This window comes from Poecilia reticulata, linkage group LG7, assembly GCF_000633615.1.
Source record: "Poecilia reticulata strain Guanapo linkage group LG7, Guppy_female_1.0+MT, whole genome shotgun sequence".
In the NCBI taxonomy this organism is placed as follows: Eukaryota; Metazoa; Chordata; class Actinopteri; order Cyprinodontiformes; family Poeciliidae; genus Poecilia; species Poecilia reticulata.
The window spans coordinates 28,501,662-28,524,487 of record NC_024337.1 but is presented as its reverse complement, the minus strand read 5'-3'; the positions used below and the strand labels follow the sequence as shown (position 1 = coordinate 28,524,487).

At 37.7% G+C, this 22,826-nt stretch overlaps 1 protein-coding gene across 2 annotated transcripts in view; it reads right to left on the bottom strand.

The window, feature by feature from the left end:
• cpne5a (copine Va) overlaps nucleotides 1-22,826 on the bottom strand; it is a 90,832-nt gene that overhangs the window by 10,888 nt on the left and 57,118 nt on the right. For both annotated transcript variants that reach the window (XM_008413525.2, XM_008413526.2), the window contains 8 exons: nucleotides 21,561-21,602; nucleotides 21,234-21,309; nucleotides 18,383-18,436; nucleotides 17,878-17,939; nucleotides 7,785-7,831; nucleotides 5,843-6,024; nucleotides 3,595-3,722; nucleotides 58-160 (listed from right to left, as the gene is read on the bottom strand). In XM_008413525.2, the coding sequence (XP_008411747.1) occupies nucleotides 58-160; nucleotides 3,595-3,722; nucleotides 5,843-6,024; nucleotides 7,785-7,831; nucleotides 17,878-17,939; nucleotides 18,383-18,436; nucleotides 21,234-21,309; nucleotides 21,561-21,602 (694 nt within the window). The remainder of the gene's footprint in view (nucleotides 1-57; nucleotides 161-3,594; nucleotides 3,723-5,842; nucleotides 6,025-7,784; nucleotides 7,832-17,877; nucleotides 17,940-18,382; nucleotides 18,437-21,233; nucleotides 21,310-21,560; nucleotides 21,603-22,826) is intronic.

Genomic DNA, 22,826 nt, shown 5'->3' with positions numbered 1-22,826 from the left:
ACAGCACAGCCGAACACACAGATCAACATCCTCCAGCTAGTGTGGAGCAGCACTTACATTCACTATGGCCTCCTTAGTCTGAGCCATGTCTGATATAACTCCATCTGTAATGATGAGCAGGACGAAGTACTGAGATCCGTCCTGCACGGCTGCTGCGTACCTGGGTCAGAGGAATGAAAAGCGGAATGTGAGCAGCACCAAAATAAAGTGGAGCTTGAATAATGTTTAAAAGAGCCACATGTGCGAGGCTGTGGACTGACAGAAACAACCGAGAGCCGCAGAGAAGTAACCACTGTGTCAAATATATCAAGAAATGCAATATAAAAAAAAAAAAAACATGTCACTGCACTGAGAGCGTGACACAAAAACATAACATAAAAATATTCTGTGTAGCTTCTTACATCTTGGTGGTCTTTACAGATAGTATTACAGAACCCATCAGAGAGACACCACTGCGAGGCTGTCCTAGTTTTAAATGCCCATCGCTGGCTTCCACATGAATAATTTATTAAACTGTTTATGCAACCGCAGCGGTCTTATTCTTTAAGAACATTATTGATTGCCTAACACTCATAAGACCAACTTTGATGAGCCAGAGGAGGAAAAAAAACAAAAAGCATCATTGCAGGTTCCAAGGACAGGTCAAAGGTGAAGCCGTCATGCTGACCACTCCCCTCCCACCAGCTTGAGAAATTTGGCTGCGAGACGCTGACATTTTAATCAGAGAGCGTGCCCGTCGGTGGCAGCAGCGTGAGCAATGAACAGTGTTTAAAGATTAAAGAGACATGTGACCTCCTCGACTTCTCGACAGTAACCTCGGACACGTTCAGTGGACACTTTTAAGAACATCACCATAAAGATTTATCATTTATCATACGGCGAATGATAATATTAAAAGCATGAACCATTATTCACACTGGTTTATATTGTGAAACAGCTTACGTCATACATCAATGTTAGTTAAACCTTTAACACCCCAAACTGCTTTATTCAGCCACATAAAAAATAAAATACATGCCTTTCTGCAACAGATGTGAAGGCATGTGTCTCCTCATGTACAATGAGAAGTTATTTTTCTCTTCTATGGCTTGTTTTGATTTAGCGCCTCTTTTAAATGTGAACTGCGTTTGTAAAATAGGATTTATTCCACTCAAATTTGCACATATTAGCCTTGGAGAGGCTAAAAGAAACGCAGAACTTTATGATGAATTTCATTAGCTTTGAATCAAGACTATTCAACACTGTAATGTGACGTTTTAATATGCATAAAAGCCTTCTGGGCCGCTTTTTATGCCTACATTTCGATGCGTGGAATACAGTAACATGGCCTTTGGGGGATTTCGTTCTCGTAGGCTTCGGATTGGGTTTATTTGCCCTGCCGGTTCTGCTTTTTGAGTTGACAGCGCCCTAATATTCATAGTTGAGTCTATGATTGATTTGAAAGTCTCTTTTGTATGTTTAATGCTAAAATACACAATAGTGATTATTGTTGGAGCAAGTTGTTGAAATATTAAAACAACATTATGTTTTGTGGTGCGATGTCTAGTTATTATTGGCTTCTGGCTTCTGGTAAACTAAGCAACAGCTACCATTATGAACTGTTCTGTTCTCAATTGCTTTAAAATGAACACATTCGTCTGTGGTGTTAACTTTTGAGAGAAAGTTAAACATATTTTAATTGCTCCTCCATTGAATTACTAACTTGTTGTGTTGGAGGGGTTTGAGCGTCCATATGATCCTGAGGGCAGCGTTGCTCTGGGCTTCAACCTGCGGCAAATTGGAGTCAGACCAAAAGTGATTCAATTATCTCGATTAAATGGCAGACCACAAGAAGAGGTCAGCCTTTCCCTGGACGTGGAGACCAGGGCATCCTGGTGGTGGTTCCTGGGTTTGGCTCGGCTCAGCCTGAAGAAGTTACAAGAACAAACCTCCAGGTGGACCATCACCAGCAGGGAGGAGCATCAGGAGTGGGTGCCATACAAGCTGTCTGGCAGTCAGAGACCCGCACCAAGGCATGCTGGTTCTGAATATGTGTGGAGTTTTGTCCCCATTGGATTTCTGAGCAAGGTGAGGGATGTCCATAAAAAGAACATTCTTGAGCACATTGTTCACAGGTATGTTTTGTAATTAATTACCTTAAAGGTTGAGCATTGATTTTGTAATTGGAACATCAGAACTGCACTGCTTTGCCTTGATCGTTCAAGCAGAGAGAAGGACAGAGCCGTCACCAGCCTTTTTTTTTTACAGATCTCTCAAGGTTTCCCCCAGAAAACTTGTTAAGCCTGGTGGTTGGGTGCTACGGGAGTCATTCATCCACTGGCTCATCGTGTTTTTGAGTAAAAAAATGTTTAAAGTTGACAGGAAATTCGAAAATATCACTTGATAATCATGTGTTACTGAAAGTTTGGAAGATTAACACCTGGACACCAATTATAAAGTCTTAAAAAATGCAAACATTTTAAAAAGACTTAAATAAATAACTAATTCTTAGCCTGATGGGAATACAAGTTGAGCCTGGTGGCCCACCAGGCTTATAATACACTGGAAGAAACTGTCTGGTAAATTCAAACAAGTGGTGAGAATAAGTTCAGAGTGTCTGCTAGCGTGACACGTTCAAAGCATCTACCTCTCACACATCCGAGAGGTGTGAGAAGCACATCCAACCGCCATGAGGAGGAGGGCCGTGTCCCTAATTGCTCTTGAACCCAAGGTGATGTGGACAAAGAGCTTCTTCCACAGCATCTGATGATATTCTCAGACCTGGTATTGGTTCGTCTTGTTTGTTGAATATGTCATTAAACACATCAATTTTAGAGGGCAGAGAAATTACTTCAAAACTGGATTGGATAATTTATTTAAAGCTGTGAATCTAATTTCTTTAAGAAGGAGTCAGTACCTAAGAAAGGAGAGATAAATTGCATGATTTCTGAAAACAAAAACATTGTATTTAATTTATTTTTTTTAGTTTTATTAAACTACACATGGTTATAAGACCAAATTTGTGCATATTTGTGCATGTTTCACATGTAGTTATGACAGTTTTCTTTATGGCATTACTATTAAAAACAAATATTTCAATTAAAATCTGACCACCTATAACAAACTTCCTGTGCTTTGTATTTATTGAGGAACAACTACGTTTTCATATACAGCTAGTAAATTAATTTGTTGAATTCTGACCCCTGACATTTCAATCGCAATGTTAAATTAAAGCCATTTTCCCCACTTACTGTAAAACTCCTTTATTAAATAAATAGTTTAAGTCACCAACACTTCTAGAAGGGCAACACGACATGAAATAATTTCCCTGCAGTTCACGTGATCCTTCCTCCCACTTTCATCACTACATTATGTCTAAAAATAAAACAGTGAGTCCTCTAATATGTTGGGCCTCGCCTGATTTCCATTTCCTTTCATCTCTGCCTTACAGCTGACTGTTTCTCCATCATTAGCTCCTCTCCACTCTGAGAGAAAACCTCCACTTGCAGACTTAATACCTCTAGCGGCGCAGTTGCCATATTCACAGACTGGCTTCCAAGGAAAAACTAACTGTGCTCGGATTTATTCGCAGCGGGAGAAAGATTGTGTTCGCACCTTGCCACGTGATTAACAACAGGAGCGAAGTTGGTGGGTCCATACAGCTGAACCGTCTTAAGGCTTTGATGGTAAGCTTCAAGAATCCCCTCCATACCATTACAGTACGGGTTCTCAACGTTGCCATTCTGAAATGAACAAAACAAGTCTGTTACTGCAAGAACAACATGGATATGATTTACCAAACTAATCAAAACTCCATGCAAAACTGATAGATGTTAAGCCAGACACGTTGCCAATTTGCCAGCTGTTCTGTCAAGGCCTCCGAAGTTTGTTAGGGAACAAAAAGCTTCACGAAGTCCAAGCAACACAGCAAACAGGTCGGGTATGAAGTTGTGGGGATATTTTGATGCAGGTTTTGATTATAAATCAGTATTATAAGCTTTGAATCTCAGATAATTATGGATATAAAAACAATTCACCAAAAAGTTCAAATCAGTAAAGACATTTGACTCCCATTTAAGATGAAGAGCGGAACAAGAAAACTGGAGGAGCTGCAGTGATCTGCAGCTCAAGTGGAGAAGTCTTAAAGTAGGACAGATGATTGTCATTCTCTAAAATATGACTTTTATAAACGGTATGATGGAAGACATTCTTAGAAAGCCTTATTTACAGTTTTCCACAGCTCATAAAGGAGAAGCAACAAATTTGTAGAAGATGTTGATCTGCCTGACCTTTTCTTGCTTACATAACAAAATGCTATGTTTGGCTGAAAACTAATATTTCACATCAACATACTATTCCCAGCATGAAGCACGGTGGTGGTGGCATTATGCTGCAGGGATGCTTTTCTTCAGTAAACACAGGAAAGCTGGTTGTTCGGAACATTATTAGAACCAAATACAAGTCAGTCTTGGAAGAAAATAGGCAAGTAAGTAGAAACTAGAGTGTAGATAGAACTTCCAGAATTTAGTTTGTGGTTGTCACTTGTCAAAATGTAAAAACATTTAATGCATTGAAATATGATATAAGTGCCAAATAGTACAAAAATGAAAGTTAGATTCAGTTAAAGCATTTTAGACAGCAATAATAATTTGACGATTTAATGAGATCAATGCATACAATTCTTCATAAGTTTAGCAATTAGCTCACAATCTGTCATCCGTTTTCTAGACAGATATTTTCTCGTCTCCCCAAACACATTTTGTCCGCCCACTTAGACACTGAAAAAACCAACTTCAGTTTCGTCCTTGCTGCTCGGCTCAGTGTCACCGTCTCGCTGTAATGTAAATTTTCTTCACAGCCTAAAGGTCCTGAGTTCTCAGGAGCACTTCATTAAGAGTGAGCTCTGTGCTCTCCTGCCAGCTTTCCCTGCAGACTCTGACCAGTAACACTATCCCCCGGTTACAAGGATGTTATCGATCCTCTTCCTGGCTCACTCCTCGGCAACTACGCCCTACTGAGAATGAGAAAAACTACGCCCTACTGAGAATGAGAAAAACAAGGAAGAGCTGAGGGTCGGTGCTTAAACTGGATGAGCATCATGTGTTACCTAAAGGTTAAACCGCAGAGTAGAGCAGCTACAGTCCTGTCTCAAATCTGTTGACCAGTGCTTCAGACTGTCCTCTGTTTTCTTATTCTCCCTTTATCTTCCATCTCATTGAATGATGACTCCCCTGCTCCCGTAAAGCTGTAGGGCAGACTCAGAGGGCTGAGTGACATTTTTGGGGAGAATAAAAAAAAAAATAAAAAAAAAAGATATTACGAGAGATTCTTTTGTCAAACCTCGCTTCAAATGCTATCTTCCTTGACCGCGGGGCAAATTTCAAAACCCCGACACTGTGACAAATGTTCCACAAAGGGATGTAACTTTACTTTTACGCCCACTTGTGTGAATACAGCATGAAGAGAAATGAGGCTTCAATTATATGGTGAGATGAATCTTAATTTGCAAATTTTAATGGCGGCATGGAGTGATGCAGACATTACCCTGTAGACACACTCCTCATTAGGCTGCACCGTGCAGCCGCCGACTGCATTAGCTGGCTGAGAGAAGCTAAATTGATTTAAGAATCCTTCAGCCCTACAGAACCTAATTTACACTACAAAGGGATGGAAATTCCTTCTGGGTCATGTTTGCCATGCGCAAGTAGTGGCATTCATGTCAATAAACATGCATGTATGCATATCCACACATGCTAAACGAGACGCATGATCTCAGCTGAAACACAGGGATCAAAATGACCTTTGCACTGATCCACGTCAAGTCCAGGTGAGACTGTCCAAAATCATCCCACTCTTTACTCACCAGTGGAAACTCATGAGACACCCTCCCGTCAGGCGGGAGCTTAGCACCAAATCCAAGTGCAGGGAACATCTTATCGCTGTCATAGTCCTGAATGATCTCTCCCACAGCCTTCAGAGCCATGGCATAGGCATTCATCTGATACGGGTTCATGTAGTGTAGCGAAGTGGACTGCGATGGATTTCCTTTGGACACAGGAAAAGTCTTAGTCAGTGATGCACATCAGGAGGCAGAGAGCAAACTGACAGCTGCAAGAGGGGAAGGGGATGATTTGAATAAAATGCAGCAATGAAACCACCTGGTTTATTTTTGTGGATAAAAAAATAGCTACAGCAGGCTCTTGTGTGGGAGAAATAAACATAAAAGCTACGAATGTAGGCTTCTGTAACTGTCTGAGTTATTAAAGGAAACTGTGCTAATGTGAACTGTGTGCAGAATAACATGAGTTTATTTTGAGAAATAAAGAATCCATAGCTTAGTCACAAGCTATTTGCATAAAAACTATAAGCAAATACATAATAACCAAGAATGATGATACACCAAGTGTCTGTCAAATGCAGGAATTATTTCTAAGTGACATTATTTTCACATAAATCTTAACATCAGTGGGAATTATGCCTTGTCTGCCAAGAAACTTTGGCAGACAAGGCTTCATTATGAGGCACTCCAGAAACATTGTACCCAGGTGTGCGCTTGAAATATTCACAACAAAAACCCCTAAAAACTCATAATTATGAAACTCTGATGGGATTTCAGAGGCAGCAATAAAAGCATGTGCATCTGCAATTTTGTTTAATAGCAGGAGTGTTACTAAGTGAAGGAGAGAGTGAGGACTGTGATAGATGTCAATAGAAATTCATGTTTCATGTTTCTATATAAAACGTTTATAAATCAAAAAAACTATTCACAAACTTCAGTTATTTTTTTTTTATCACTGATCAACACAAATCTTATGACTGTGAAGGAAAATTATATTTAATATTTTATCATTACCTTTTAGCCGCCTGACACTGTGACTTTGATTAGGACAACGACACTCGCCATGCAGTCAGAGTTACCTGTTTAAAGCTGCTTTTGAACTATAATAAATTCAACACTGACCAACATATTTGATATGTGTTGATGATTTTGATGATGGGAATCATCAAGTGTAATGTTTAGTCTCAGTTATTGACTGCATGGCGTCTTTTATGGCTTTGTTTGTATGATATAAACCACTTTGGACTGCCTTGTTGCTGAAATGTGCAAGATAAATAAACTCAACTAATTGATTGATTGATTGATTGATTGATTGATTGATTGATTGATTGATTGATTGATTGATTGATTGATTGATTGATTGATTGATTGATTGATTGATTNTGATTGATTGATTGATTGATTGATTGATTGATTGATTGATTGATTGATTGATTGATTGATTGATTGATTGATTGATTGATTGATTGATTGATTGAAAGGTTAAAGGTTAAAAAAAAAAGTGTTTGAGTGACCTTGTCAAAGTATATTCTCAAATCCATTTCACAAGACAAGCAATGATTTGGAAATAATTTCTTTAAAGAGGTTCTTGTTTGAATTAGAGTTTGGGCTATTTTGACAATGGGCAACTTCAGTCTCTAGACGTCCAAAACAAGTAGGAACACCCAACAATAAAAACATGGATCATTTCACTTCCACTACAGAATACATGCACAACTTTGTCAGCCATTATAATATAATGCAAATGTAAAAGTTCAATAGATACGCAGCAGAATGAATAGATTTGCTTTGTCTCTGTTCAGTTTGCTCAGAATTTAAGGCATTAGATCTTGTTTCGCACTCGTAATAAATGCGACTGGACAATACAAAGAGTGAAGATCAGAAGCAGAAAGAAAACTCCAGCGGTATGACACGCATCTGATTGTGTACGAAAGCCGAGCAGCGTAATTGCAGTCAAAACACTCACCGTTTGATGCAGTGAAATCAATGGCCACTGTGAAGTGAATCTGAGTTCTGAAACACAAACAAGAACAAATGTTAGCCAAACAAGAGGCAGGAAAACCCAACGCTGCAGTCTAATGAGGCTCGCCCAGGTCTCAGCGTGCGCCGCGTTGCTTCTCTCTTCTCAGTAGAGGTGTGACAAAAGTAACCCAACGTTTATAATTCACTTTTATTATCTACTGCCACAGCGGCATGCTCACTGCCATGACCAATTATATTAACGCAGGATCTTGTCAAGCATAGAAAAGGGGAAGTATAGCATGCATGTACGGGTCGATCACGGTCATAATTGATGATTTAAAATGCTGACTTATTGGAGCACACAAAGCGTCTGCTATTTCAAATGCCAAATATGTCCTTCCACTCACTGCCCGTCATTAAAGTAGATCTCTTTTTTTCAAAGTGTTTTTGTTTCCAGAAATATGCAGCTCAGTCTTTCTTTACGGTAAAGCTAAAGAAACGCTAATGTGTGGAAAAACTGATAGTGGTCTTTTAATTCCACCTGCAGTTTCCATAAATACACATGAATGGCTGCATTTTTTGTTAAACCAGATAAGGACACAGTTAGGTCTTTGGATATCAGAGCTACGAACAAATAATCCCAAAGTCTTGAAACCCACCACTGAAAAATACCAGTGGAAACATGCAAAAAGCTGGAAAAACTGTTACAATTTTTACCTTTGATTATTGTGACGACTTACTTAATGACATATGGCATGACATTTTTAATTAAAAGTCGAAACACAGCTATATTTTCAATCCTCATTTTGCATTGTTGTATCATTAGACAGTTCCCCATCTTATTTCAGTTCAGAAACAAACTAATGTAAATGTGTCCCAAGTGCCAGAATTGAATGTATCGATCTGATCTGAGTTGTAATTACAGCCTGAATTAAATCCTCAATTATTTATATGCTTCTTTATCAATGTGGTGGATTATTTTTCTAAGATAAAAAATGAAAAGATGAATCAATCTGATTCAAGTAATAAAACTGAAAAACTAGCATTCGTTCACAAAATGCCCTGAATATTTTTGCTATTTGTTGCTGCTGCCGTGGTAGACAAAACCTTGAACAGAAACTAAACATTCCTCGTTCTAAACTAAACATTTCTCAAGAGAAACAAAGGACAGAGGGGAGGGAAGCCTGGATCAAAGTGTGTGCCCTTTCTTTGTGATTAACACTGATTGCCTCCTTTTGATTCCACCTACAATTCAGATATTCACACATGCAGAATCAGAGATAATAGCGGCTTCCTCCTGCAGAGACTGACCTCAGTTCATTAATCAGCATTGATTTGGACCATTCAGCAGACAAAGAGGGAACTTTTACGTTTGTATGCGGCCTCAATGTAAAACTCTGCTGATTTCTGCTGGTGCTTGTAAATGTTAGACTAAAAAAATCTAATCAGTGTGCCTGAGCTAAAGCCACAAAGTTTTACACGGTATGAGATCAGCTTTGTGGTCATGTTTTTCACATAAAAAAAAACATTTAGTAGGAATTTATATTTGGTACAGAAATTCAATGAGACGTGGAAAATTGTACTTCTTGTCATTAATATCAATATTGCCCATTATAATATTGTAATATTGTATAATATTGACATAATATTGTCAGGGCAACAACAGAAAATATGTGATGTTTTATATTTGTGTGTGTTCAAAGGCTTTATTAATATAATTTCCTCATTTCTGTCTTCTTTTTTAAATCTAAGACTAAATTATTGATGAAGGTTCTATAAGTCTGGGTGAATATTTAGGACACGTCAGACGTCATCTCACTGACTGGTAAATTTGAAAGGGAACATCCAAATATGCTTGTATAATGCATGTCTTTATTCATCTGACTGATTTAACGTGTGAGGCTAAGTGGGGATTTGTTTAAGAGCTGAGCAAATCACTTTCAAACCAACAAATCGATATGGAATAATGTTGACTGATGTCCCAGCGTTGTCTGTTCAGCAGGTCCATTAGCAAACAACAAGGGACTCGTCTGTAGAAGCTGCTTCAATCCTAGTTTCATTCAAACCTGGGATTGTTGAAAGAAGGTAATTCTTCATTTATCAAGGATGCATTACTCAAAGGACAAATTCACCTGTCACTATTATTTCTTTTTATCGGCCAGAAGATAATGCATCAGACGTCAGGTTTTCAAATGTCTCGTACAATTTCATGTCAAATTGTCCCCAGATAAAATTACAGCTCTCAAACTAGCCTTAGCACCACATTAAATGACTGGTTACAGCATCCAAAAATAGCCTGCAAATGGAAAAATTCACTCCAATTAGACAAACATGAAAAGGGCCAAAATGTGACTGTTTTTTTTTAAAAAAGATTTTGGCAACTTGTTTGTTATGAAAGGCTGTGCTAAACTTATAAAAAAAAATTCTTACAACATGAGTTGATTTGGAGACACTGGATGTATAAAATAGGACAAAATGCATTAAAAATATATGACTGTCATGGTTCATTTAAAAATGTCATGAGACGACATGCAGAAAGAGATTACAGCAACGAGTCTTTTTTGTCTGCTTGTGGTATGGAAAGTATTCAGATCCCTTTACATTTTTCACTCTTTGTTTCATTGCTGCACTTGCTAAAACCAAAAAAGTTCACATTATTTCTCATGAATGTACGCTCAACATCCCATCTTGACAGAAAGAAAACAGAAATGTAGACATTTTTACTAATTTATTAAAAAAGAAAAACTGCAATATCACATGGTCATAAGTATTCAGACCCAAATCTAAGTTCTTCCAAACAAAACTATGGTGTCTTATCACTATGTGGAACTAGAAAACGAATAAAAGTTCAAAATGATTGTAAACATTTCTTTCTACAAGACAGTTTCTGGTTCACTGGGCAAAAAACTGAGAGCAGCTGTCTCATGCATACATTCAAACAGAAATATTCTGCCTCTGCTTCCACATTAACTCAAATGTGAGCTGAGCTGCAGTGGCCCCCATGTCAGAACAAAAACCAGGTGGCACATAAAACCAAACAGGTCTGCACACATTGCTTTTGTTCCCACAAAGCAATGTGACACATGGATTATATGACCTTATGCAAGAATGCAAGAAATGCTGCAGCTATGAAATCCATCTATATTTTCAATGCATCTGTATTAGAGGTTGTAAATGACAATGAAGAAAACCAATTATATGATCCGCTAAAAGAGTCATGGGGCAGGCGGACCATAAAACGAACTTAAGTCAAACAGAATGAAAAATGAAAATATACAGCATCACTTTATTCAGTTTTATGAGGATCAGGGTAGTTTGAGAGGAAACTATTGAGCCCTCATACGATCCGAACACAAGAGTGTTTTAGCTGCAGATTTCATTTTGAGGGAATATAAATCTTTCATTAGCCTTTTTGAAACAGAGCACTATCCATCTTTTGGACTTTAATTATTTCTATTAGGCCGAATCCCAATTGAAGGTTAATGAAAAAAATTGAAATAAGATCTCTTTTTAAAACCTCCTGTTTTGTAAGCGTGCTCAGGATGCAGAGATGTGTCTCTGAAAACGAAATAGTTTTTTCTCCCCAAAAAGAAATCATCTGAAATGCATTGTGTTGGTTATCACCTGGTGGAGTTGGAGCAGCAGAGCAAAAATCCCACAAAAGGGGAGATAAATCAATAGCAGAGATCTGAAATATCAAAGTTAGCTCTGAAATCAGTTTTCTACAACAAGCTGCTCAGCCCCGTTTCCAGATCTCTAATTTTTTATAAGCTAGGGATACGTAATAACTTGTTTCACTATTTTATCACTTGCAGGATGTGAAGAATAGATGCATTTTTCATTCATAATTCAAGCAAAGACCCCATAAAAGCTAAACTTTATATCAAAAAGTCACATATGAAATACCGTTTTGAGCAAAATCCTGAAACTGCAAACATTTTGGCTCTGCACATTCGAATAGACAGATTTGGACAAAACAAAATTTTGAATAAAATGGTGAAATGTGTTTAAAACAAAAAAATAATCTACTAGTTAGTAGGTAAAAACAAAAAAAAAGATTTTTGTTATCCAATAACATTTTTAAAAAATCTAGTTTCTGATATTTTTGAACATCTTTTCTAATTCAGGCAGCCGCCTTTCACAGTCAAGGAACCAAGCTTGTTTCTTGTCTGTATAAAGTTTAGATGGTCGATTAAATTAAATTTCTACCAGATCGTTTTATCTAATTTATCAGTTTATCTTGTAACCTGCAGACGACATATAAAATGCAATATGTCTTATTTCCCCTTTCTCACTTTGTCAAAAAGTAAAAAAGAGGGAATCATTTCACATTAATAAAGGCTATGCATACAGTCAAAACAAGCCAGTCAAAACAGAAGATAGAGCGATTTTGATAAAGTAGAAAAGAAAAGCTCTTTCCTATAATGGCTTAGCAATCCATGCTGCAATCTCCTCTAATTTTTGTAACTGTAGTTCATCTGCTATCCGCTTGATTCCTGCAGCAAATTGATGTTTCTAGTTGCACTAAATAGACACACAGCTAAACAAACTCATCAGGTCCAGCAGATGTGAGCAATGTGGAGCTACTGTAAGCATCAGGTCGCAGTTTTCCCTCTAATCAGCTACAACCACAGCAGATGCAGAAATAACCAAAAGGCAGAAACATGTTTTTGTTAATTATCAGAGAAACGTTACGATCAACATCGTACCAGAGGATTTATTTTATTTTAAAATTTGAAATGGTTTGTTATCCACCAGACAAAGTAATGTTATATCATTAAGTGTGTTTCATCGCGCTGCTAGCCGCCCTTTGCCCTTAAACGAGTTAAAGCACGACTACGTAATCAGCATTTACCTGTGGACTCGAGAAGAGCAGGTGGGGATTTGGGTGTAGGACTTTTGATTTACGCCGTGGTTAAGAGTTAATGTTGCATTAAATCTTCAGGAGATGTGCTCCAATTTATCATACTCAAATTATTTCAGACTGCTCACCCGGATAACAACCAGGATACAGCTACATTGTTTAATGCTCTGCTCTCTGCTTCCAAAGACAAAACCAGAGAGACAAAAAAAAGATGAAGTCTCTTGTAAATCACAGCCATTTTAACTTATAATAAACAGAGAAGAAACACTGACCCTTCCCTGCAGCAGTCACGTTGTTGACGGTATCTTTCAGAGAGCTTTTATCTCTGGGAAGCCCTTTTGAAAAGCTTACAGCATAATGACAGACTGTTGAGGGTTTTATCAAAGCAAACACTGGAGATACTGTAGCAACCATACACAGAGAGGAGAGACTGTCTGCAAATGCACAAAGGAACTGAGGAGATTTAAATATGTTAAATCCCTGCAACAAAATAATGAAGGATTCTTGCTGTACCGCCACAACTAAGACTGCATTCCTTATCTGGGTAAAGCTAATTAATGGAAAAGCATGAGAGAGGTAAATTTTGCTTGTTTGTTTTAATCATTCAATATTAAACATGTTGCTCTAAAGAATGCAATTAGGGTTAGAGATAGGGGTCATATAATCCCTGCCCTAATCACGTCAGATTGACTGCCAATAAGAGCTAGAAGGAGATTTTTCCTACAGAGTTTGCACTCTGAGGATACTTTTAAAAACCTGCTAAAGTCATTTTTATTCAAAGATATACATGATATATATGTTTATTGTAAATTTCTGTGTATTTTGTTGGATTTTCCCCTTCTTGTTAAGCACCTTGTGACAACCGTCTGTGAAAATGTGCTATAAAAATAAAGTCTTAGTTACTTGATTCAATTTACTTTGCTTATTTAATCACCGTTCAACATACATGTCATCTCAAAGAATATCAAATACACCAATTCAAAGTCTAAATGGAGGGATTTAAAGAGACAGTAGCTACAATCCCATAAACAGACCCAAAATGTAGGTTACCATAGGAATGCACAAATGCTAATTCTGGTGTTTGAGAACATGAATATTAAAGCAAATGAATAATCAAGAATAGTAAATTAAGCATTGAATTATTTTTGTAGATCCTTGTTGTATAAACTTATAGTGTCTGAGAGTGTTTGTGTTAGTGAGGTTACTATATGTGGGGGCGTGCAGTGTTTGTGTCTATTTGAGTTTGCTGGAGAGAGACCAATATGGATCTGGGACACTCAGCCAATAGCAGCAAAGCAGCAGAAAACTAAAATCAGGGCAGCTGCTGATCCACCAAGGAACATTTCCATATGTGATGTGTTTTTAATTAAGCTCTTAGGTTATAAGAGCACACACACACACACACACACATATATATACATATATATACACACATATATGTGTGTGTGTTTACGTGTGCGTGCGTGTTTTGATCAATGAAGGAAGTGTGTGTGGTGCCTGTTCTGCCTCAGGCAGGGGATAGGAAAATAGGATGAGCTAAAGCAGGGGTGTCCAAAATCGGTCCTAGTGGCCCGGCATCCTGCACATTTTAGTTCTCTCCCTGGTGGTAGTAACAGCCTTTTCAGCATGTCAGTGTTCCTGTTAGGCCTCTAATGAGTCATCATTTGATCCAGGTGTGCTAAACCAGGGAGAGAACTAAAACATGCAGGATGCCGGCCCTCGAGGACTGACTTTGGACACCCCTGAGCTAAAGTAATGCTCTTAAAGCTGCTGCATTAAATATAAATGTTCTCCTTTTATGCTCTCTTTTAATTTATAAATCTCAGCAGTGTCCTCTCTAAATTCTTCACAACACTCGGGAAGTCTCACTGTGCTGCTGCTCCAGCTGAATAATTGACAACCCCTCAACTGGCATTTTAATACCAAATTTGTGCGTATTTTATAAGTGTGCAGCCCTATTCTTTTTCTAATCATTGTTTCTGTGTGTTCTTAATGATACTAAACAATTGAGAAGAGCAGAATATATCAGAATGACCTTTAAAAGTTAGAAGATAAGTAAATACAAACCACTTGATTTGGTAGCACTCATTTCAAACCACGAATAAAGCAGCGCTGTTGAAGTGAAAGGCAGTATTTGAAGATTTGTATTTGACTGTTAGGAGCATTTACCAATAAGCGCCACAGCATTGGCTGACAGACACTGTGAACTATGTGATAATGATGTTTTCACAAGTTCCCAAATTCAGCTGCAGACAGCAGTGCAGATGAATTGCGGGTGTGTGCAGCAGCAGGGAGCTCTTTGAAAATGTAATGCTGGTTCCAACGATCGGGACTGTGACAGCTCTTATTATGCTGTTGCAAATCAGCAGCAAGCAGAGAGTAAGTTGTTTTGTGAGGCATGAATTCGGTTATTTGAACAAGTTAACGTAAGGGCCGATAAACTAGGAGGGATGCAGTGTGTAACAGGAGTTCACAGAAATGCATAATACATGCTTATAATTGAACATAATTGGTGCTGGGATCAATCTTATGCAATACATAACCTCCTTTCAAACAGCATTACTTATTCTTAAATAAATTAAATATTCATCTTTTCTCATGTGTTTATGTCTAATACAGAGAGAAACACAGAAGTGGTTTGATGCTGATATTAACAAAGCTAACATCTTGGTAGCTGATATATAATTTGGCATTAAGATATGTAGCAAAGCCTTACATAACTTTTATAATGTATAATGATCCAATCATCATCTGAAAAAGCTCAAATGGTGACATAATAGCTTACTAACATTTACCAGGTTAAATCACAGCAGTGCTGGTAGGAATGTATTTTATTGAACATCTTCAAATATGGTGCTTCCTTGAGTAAGATCACGTTCAAGTGTATTTAGAATTTTTTTCTATATTAAAGCTGCAGTAGGTAATCTTTATAATATTTATATTTTACTATATAAAAATATATATTTTTACTTATTGGTAAAATATGTATTCGTAATATACATACATTTTTTTTTTACATATTAGTTAAATGTGTCACTGAGTCCTACCAGTGGTCCTGCAGTCATCTGCAGGAATTCACCGCTCCTGGTGGAACGTCTTTGTCAACAGGGCTCATGTATGCGCTGCTCATATCCTTCCCTGCACAGTAATGCCATTCAAGCTGAAGACTGCTGGTGTGTTGTAGCAGGGCTAATGTTAGGAAAAACAACCTAAGACTACAGGAAAACTAACAAATTACCAATATGTTGTAGATGTAGAGCTGTAACGCATCAGAGCCGGGGGAACGGACCTGTAGGGTGTGCTTGTTCAAAGTTTCAGTCCACTGTTTTCTCCAAAACTCCCTACTGCAACTTTTAATAACCTACATTTCAGTAAACACAACCATTTTCCTCAGAGGTTTGAACTAATGAATCCAAAGTGGATTTCCTTTATCCGAAAGCTTAAAAACGAAGATAACCGTTGCTTTGCATTAGTTATGTGGTTGATGGGCATTTACAGTGAAGGCTGAGTCTTTTACAATAATGTTTTAAGCAGAATCATTAAAGAAAAAAGTACAACCTCTCACAAATATATGGGTTATACAAACTACCACACACCACCAGTCCCCACAGACTCCAACATATAATTTACTGAACACAGCGCAAGACAAAAAGCTGTGAAATATTAAGCACACCCTGAAGTCTCTACACATGGCCAAACCACAACCCAATAATTTTAGGGATGTACTTTCTTTTTTAACATCACTGCAAATCTCATGTAACACAACAATTACAAAGGATGATCTGATGCAGTAACAACTTGAAAACCCTTGTAAAAATCAATAACATCCCATTTACCTTAGACACTGTAACATTTTTGTTTTTCACAATTTTCTACTTTTGTAGCTGTTCCTATGCTAATCCTTTTTTGCAACATGTGGTTTACACAGAAGCATTATTACAAGATTTTATAACAAATATGGCTAATTTACTCTTTGGGTTTTGGTGACAAACTTAAACTTTTTTCAAGGAGGTGTCTGGCTGATATCCATCTTTCCACAGAACCCACTTCAAAGAAATCTGTCAGATTCTTGTTTGGGATGATAGATTGCTGCAAAGACAACGACTTGATGCAATCAGTGGAGCTTCCTAGAATGGATAATTTCTCAATAAATCTCATTCTTCTGATACAGACCTTGCCAAGTAGCAAAGGTAAGATGGATGGGGAAAGGAGGGTGCAGCAGGGGTTAGAGACAGGAGGGACTGATGATATTTCACTGGAGTCCAGGATATCTTTCCAAATATGCAGGACAAACCGGAACCCCACCAGAAACAGAGGATGATTGCATGAGAAAAGCACAATGGGGCTACAAAGATTTTATGCCATGGGATTGAAATCAAAGAGACTTAGTCGTGGTATTTTTCCCCAACATGTTTTAATTTCATGATTCCTCTAAATCAGTGGTGTCAAACTCGTTTCCATTTTCGGCCATAATGAAGACCATGATTGTCCTCAAATGGGCGACTGTGGTAGATAAAACTACCCATCAACAATTTGATGAAAACTTCAGAACATTAAATAATATTTAACATCCTCTCACATGCCAACTGGCTTTGGCTTTATACAAATAAAATCTGATTTGGTTTGACTTTTTTAAACTTAAACAGTGTTAAAGTACACAACTGTTCTGTGGCTATTAAGAGTCTGAAGGACCAACAGGAAAACTGTAGTTCTGGAGGCACTTGAGTTTGAGACATAAGTTCTCAATAATTAACTGAATTTGATTGTTTTGGCTTATATTTAGGACTGAATTGGACCTGAATCTGTCTATTTAAAAATATATATCCATTTAATCTGGACTAAAGTGGATAATCTGTTTTCAGATAAAAATGGGAGGTATTTGTCTTAAAGTGTAATGAGGTAAAGTTTGTCGTGAACCGGTGTTGTATGAATAACTCGACCGAACAGAAGAATACATTTTAAAAATATGGATATCCAATTTGATATTTTTAGCAGATTTATACTAAATGTGTAGATTTGTCTGTGATGTAATTTTGCTTAATATAAACCCAGTGAGCCTCCTAATAATATAATGTTATATAATTTATTTCCCTTTACGTATTCAAACACTAACAAGGAAGATTTATGTTTCAATTTGAAAAAAAAAACTAATTTTATTTAATATTTTTACGCAGCTGTTAGAAAACACAAATGCATTGTTATGAGATGCACAGATGAGGATTATTAGACTCACCCTCCTTTGATGTAATCCAAGAATGTGTGCTCAGACTCTACATTGAATGACAATAATGACACCTGGGAGACAAAAAAAGAACACAGCATGTTTATTAATTTAATAAAAATCAAATCTACCAATCTATATATTGAGCTAACCATCCACAAAATTACTTATCCATGCAGAATATCCATGGAGTCTATTAGTATTAGAATCACTGCACACGAGCATGGCTGATGGACGATCAGCATGATGGATAACTATTCACAGATTTTAATTACAGAGCCACAGCATTCACCAAGAGCAAGAGCAGTAATAAAAAAAAGTCTCATTTATAAGCATTTTATAATTACTCCATTAACAGGACAAGGAGAAATCTTATGTTTATCTTTAACTAAGAAATAAAAAGCTTTAAAATGAGGCGTTGGACTGCTTTGTGAAACGAGCTTAGTGGAAACCTGATGGTGAACACGGAGCTGCAGAGGAGTGAAGGAATGAAATGCAGCCTTGATATTAGCCTCACCGTGCCAGAGTTGATATATCGCTTTTTCTTTAGTTTCTTCTTTGGATTCACCACCTGGAATGAAGGCGGGGCAGGAACAAAGGATAATGACAATGTGAACCTGCAACACAATTCCCTCCATCCACCCCTGGGCAAGTAATAAAAACATCTTTGTCCTCCTGTTCCTTGTCTGTAAGGGTAATGGTGCATAGGGAATGAATCCAATATCTGCAGTAGGTGAGAATGAGGTACCATTGATCATGCCTCGCAGCAAGACACAGATTATTCAGGAGGATTTTTATAACCACCTACTCCGTATCCTACATGCATCCTTGGGGACAAAAGAATACTTGTCCTACATTTCAACCCTCAGGAGCAAACAAAACGATAACTACATTCAGAATGAATTAAACTGTGCATATCCACAGGCCGTGCGGGGAAGAGAAACGTGGGCAGGAAAATGGTCAAAAACAGGTGATATGCACAGCGAGATGAGAAATTACTGTATTTTTTTCCCCTTTAATCAAAGTTGCATTAAGAGCTTGCAGCCAAAAAAAAAAATGTAACCGAGAGAGCAAGGTCAAATGTGTATGCTGCTTAATCTACGCGTTTGTGCACAAACATAAAACATTGGCCTGAAGGAAACTTTCTGTCTCTTCTCTATGGTTTCTAAAAATAGTTTTGGCCACAAAGATGATGCCTTATAGCTCTACAGCCGCTACTGTCTGAGCTGAGGTTATGTCAAAAAAATATCACATGCCATTCAGCCAGCTTTTCTTATCCCTCTAACATGTAGAGTTAATGCTTATGAGCTTTGTGCATGTCAGGTTGAGTGTGAATAAGGCTGAACATTGTAACCTGTTACCTATTCAAAGTCTTTTTTCATCCATGGATAAAAAGAAGGAAGCTTGATTCTTTTGTAGCTATCCTTAAAGTACTTCAGGAACTCTTTATCATCGTTCTGGTCCATAGCAGCTTTAAGACACTGGTGTGTTTCCTTTTCTAATTAAATTGAGGCCAGCTCTTATTGAATGTGCCTCCATGTGCCATGTCGGCACCGTAAAACGAGTAGCTCTCTGCAGGATCCTCATTCTTTCTGCATCCACTTTTTCAAACCCAACACATTTTATTTTCACCTGTTCCTTTTCATTCTGGTTTTTTTTTTTTTTTTTTTTAGATCGGCCACCTCCTGTAGCTGGATCAAAAGCTGTTTTAATATAGAAAGAGATTTAATCAGCAGGTTGCACCAAACTTGGGTTTCCAAGTAGTAAAAAAATAAACCCAAAGCATTGCAAAAGTATTCATATTCCTTAAAACTTTTCATATTTTGCCATTTTGCAACGACATTCAATGAATTTTATTGGGATATTTTGATGTTATTTTGACAAAGTAGTCCATAATTGTAATTTTTTTTGAACAATTGAGATAAAGGATCTCTTCTTTGGGGGAGTCCTGGTGAAAACGTTAAAACACGTAATCTGGAATTTGAAGGAAATTTTCACAAATAATAGTCTGATGTGGCACATGTACTCAACCCTTTGACCTGTGAGAGACCAAACCCACTGCTTTCAGCTCATGTAATTAGTACATGGAGTCCATCTGCTTATTGTTCATCAAGGCTGTGGAGGAGCGATAGAGGTCTGCAGCCTGGGTGGGATGATGTGTTGACCAGACAACCATTTATTGAACCTAAAACAAATTTTATTTTTATACAACAGTGGCACAAATAAGACCATTAGAAGTCCTGACTCTAGTTTGCCACAACTAGAGACACTTTAAACATGCAGAAGAAAAATATCTGGTAAACATTTGTGTTTTTGGTTTACCTGCAAATTGCTATATGCAGCTGAAAACTAACAATGTGCATCATCCTGAAAACACCATTTTCAAAGTTAAACATGGTGGCGACAAGGTTATGAGGAGGCATATCTTTAACTGGGCCAGAGGTTCAACTTCCAGCTGGACAAGGATACCAAAAATACTGAAGGAGCTATAATTGAATGGTTTAGTTCAAAGTATATTGATTGTTAGAAGGGTCCAGTCAAAGTCCATACCAAAATCCATTGAGCGATTTGTATAATGACTAGAAAGTTGCATGCTACAGATGCTCTTCATCCAATCTGACTGAGTTTCAGCTAATTTGCACAAAAGAAACAACACAAACTTCCAGTTTCTCAAGCTGTCAGAGACATAACCAAGAGAGAAATGGAAATGTTTTCACTGCTTTGTGTTTGTCTGTCAGATAAAATCCAAATAAGATACAGTGAAGTTTGAGGTTATAATGTTGGAAAATGTTAAATAGGTCGAGGAGTAAGGCCTGTCAAGCAGCTATGTGGCTCTACTTCTTTGTTTGTATTTTCACCACATACAGTAGAAATCCTCGACAGGTCTGTTGAGGATAAAATGAGAATTCTTGCTTTTAATCTCACTATTTCAGAAGAGCAAGAATTAACTCATTTATCGGTATTAAATAAGACTTCCCCGAGCTTCTGGGGATGAAAATATTTTACCTTTCTTGAGTACCAAGCAGAAAAATGACTTTAGCTGCTAGTCATTGTGCAGCAGTTACCATGTAACCTATTTTAATCCACCGTTGGCTTGGTGAGCCTCTTATTTGCCACGACACAGGGGATGAATGAAGAAAAATGTTCTGCTGAACAAATGGAGTCATCATCCCTTTACAGTTTGAAATAAATGGGTCAGGTTTGCATTGTGACCTGGATTCTATGTCTAAGCCGTTTAAAGCAGGGGAACACCATGACAAGACATCAAACAATACTCAAGAGGAAGCCTTGTGCTACATTCACTAATTATTCTTCAGTTTTCATGGGCAAATGTGTAGAAAACTGCTTCTTTTTTCATCTCCACTCACCTCATATAGATTTAACTGGCTCTGGCCTCTGCATAGCTCTTTGTAGCTTGTTGTGAATTCACCAATGAAATCGTGACTGGTGGGGGAAAAAAGCACAAAAAGTGTCATGAGGACGATGAATGTAGTGAGAAAATAAAAACGCAGCACAACTTCTAAAACACAAACTTTCTAATCTTTAGTCTGTAAATTATTTTCAATACTGGTAAAACTAATGGCAGAAATAGAAATTCAGGTTTAAAGCTATTTCATAAACAATCATAACATGGAGTGACAGAGCATAGATGATGCTCTACAATAAGAGTTTTACAAGTTGATGTTGATCATTACCTCCCATCTCTGTCCCAGTCATACACCTCCGCCTTGATTGTCCTGTGAAGACACCACAGCAAGACAAAAGAGTTTATTTCCATAACGAGTTCCAACTGGGATGCCAGCAAGAAGGTATGAAATTTAGCAGGTAATAGAAATTCAAAACAATAATTTTTTTATGGATAGTGGGTAAAATTGAAACAATCACATCATCTTGTTGTTTCTGTGCCAGACAGATAATCTGTTATGTTTTCCACCAACAGCTAATGAAAACACAACATTTAAGATTAGAATATTATATCAGACCAATGAAAATAATCTGAATACAGAAACGGTTGTTATTTCAAAAAGGTGCTTTAAGTCTCACAAACAAGCCTCGTCGAAACCCATATTCTGATTGACGGAGTATGACTGTGTTAGCCTGAGAGGATTTGAGAAGAGTAAAGAAATCCTGTCTCCATCCTTTTGAGCTGAAAGGGGGGACAGGGGGAGTATCAAGATGCGTCCCTCACCCTCCCGTTAGCTGCTGTCAATCATGTCTCAGTGGGTCCAAAAGAAGACGGGATGACAGAGGGCCGCCCCGAACTCATCCTGTCTGCACTGTTTACCCACATTATAAAGTTGTTTAATCCAATCTTTTTATTGTGAATCTTTTCTCCAATTACTGCTTGAACATTCGGTCCGAATCAGAGTAGGAAAAAGTTAATTTTTTGAGAAATTTTCGACACCATGGGAGAAACTTCTAATGCATGTTGACACTACGGATAACTTCAGGCTGGTGATGAGTTGGCATTGAAATAGTTATCGGTTCCAAGAAGAGACTTAGAGCACCTCCTTAGCTTCAGTTGCAGTCCCCAATCAATTTCGCTCTCGTATTGCTCGCTGGAGTAGAAATGAGAGCGATTCCACTTTCTGATCACTAATGGAGCCAAGTGATTACAAGAGTTTTATCAGATTCGCACACGGCTGAAAGATGTGATTGCAGAGAGCAGAGTGTGCTTCCTCCTTATCATTGTCATCTTGTCATTATCTTGATTTTTACTGTAGAAAAACATGAGAAGCATGGAACAAAAGTAACATGAAGTATTTAATCCACAGAGCCTTGCAAAATTATTCATAAGCCTTCAACCATTACACTTGTTGTTTTGCACGTGTATCCAGGCACTTTAGTCCAACATCTAAGTAGTAAAATTCAGCTAAACTCATTGCCTTTTTAGAAGTAATGTAATTCGAAAAGGAAGTATAACAGTGTGAAGCTGGCCATTTGTGTGGCCGGCCACACAA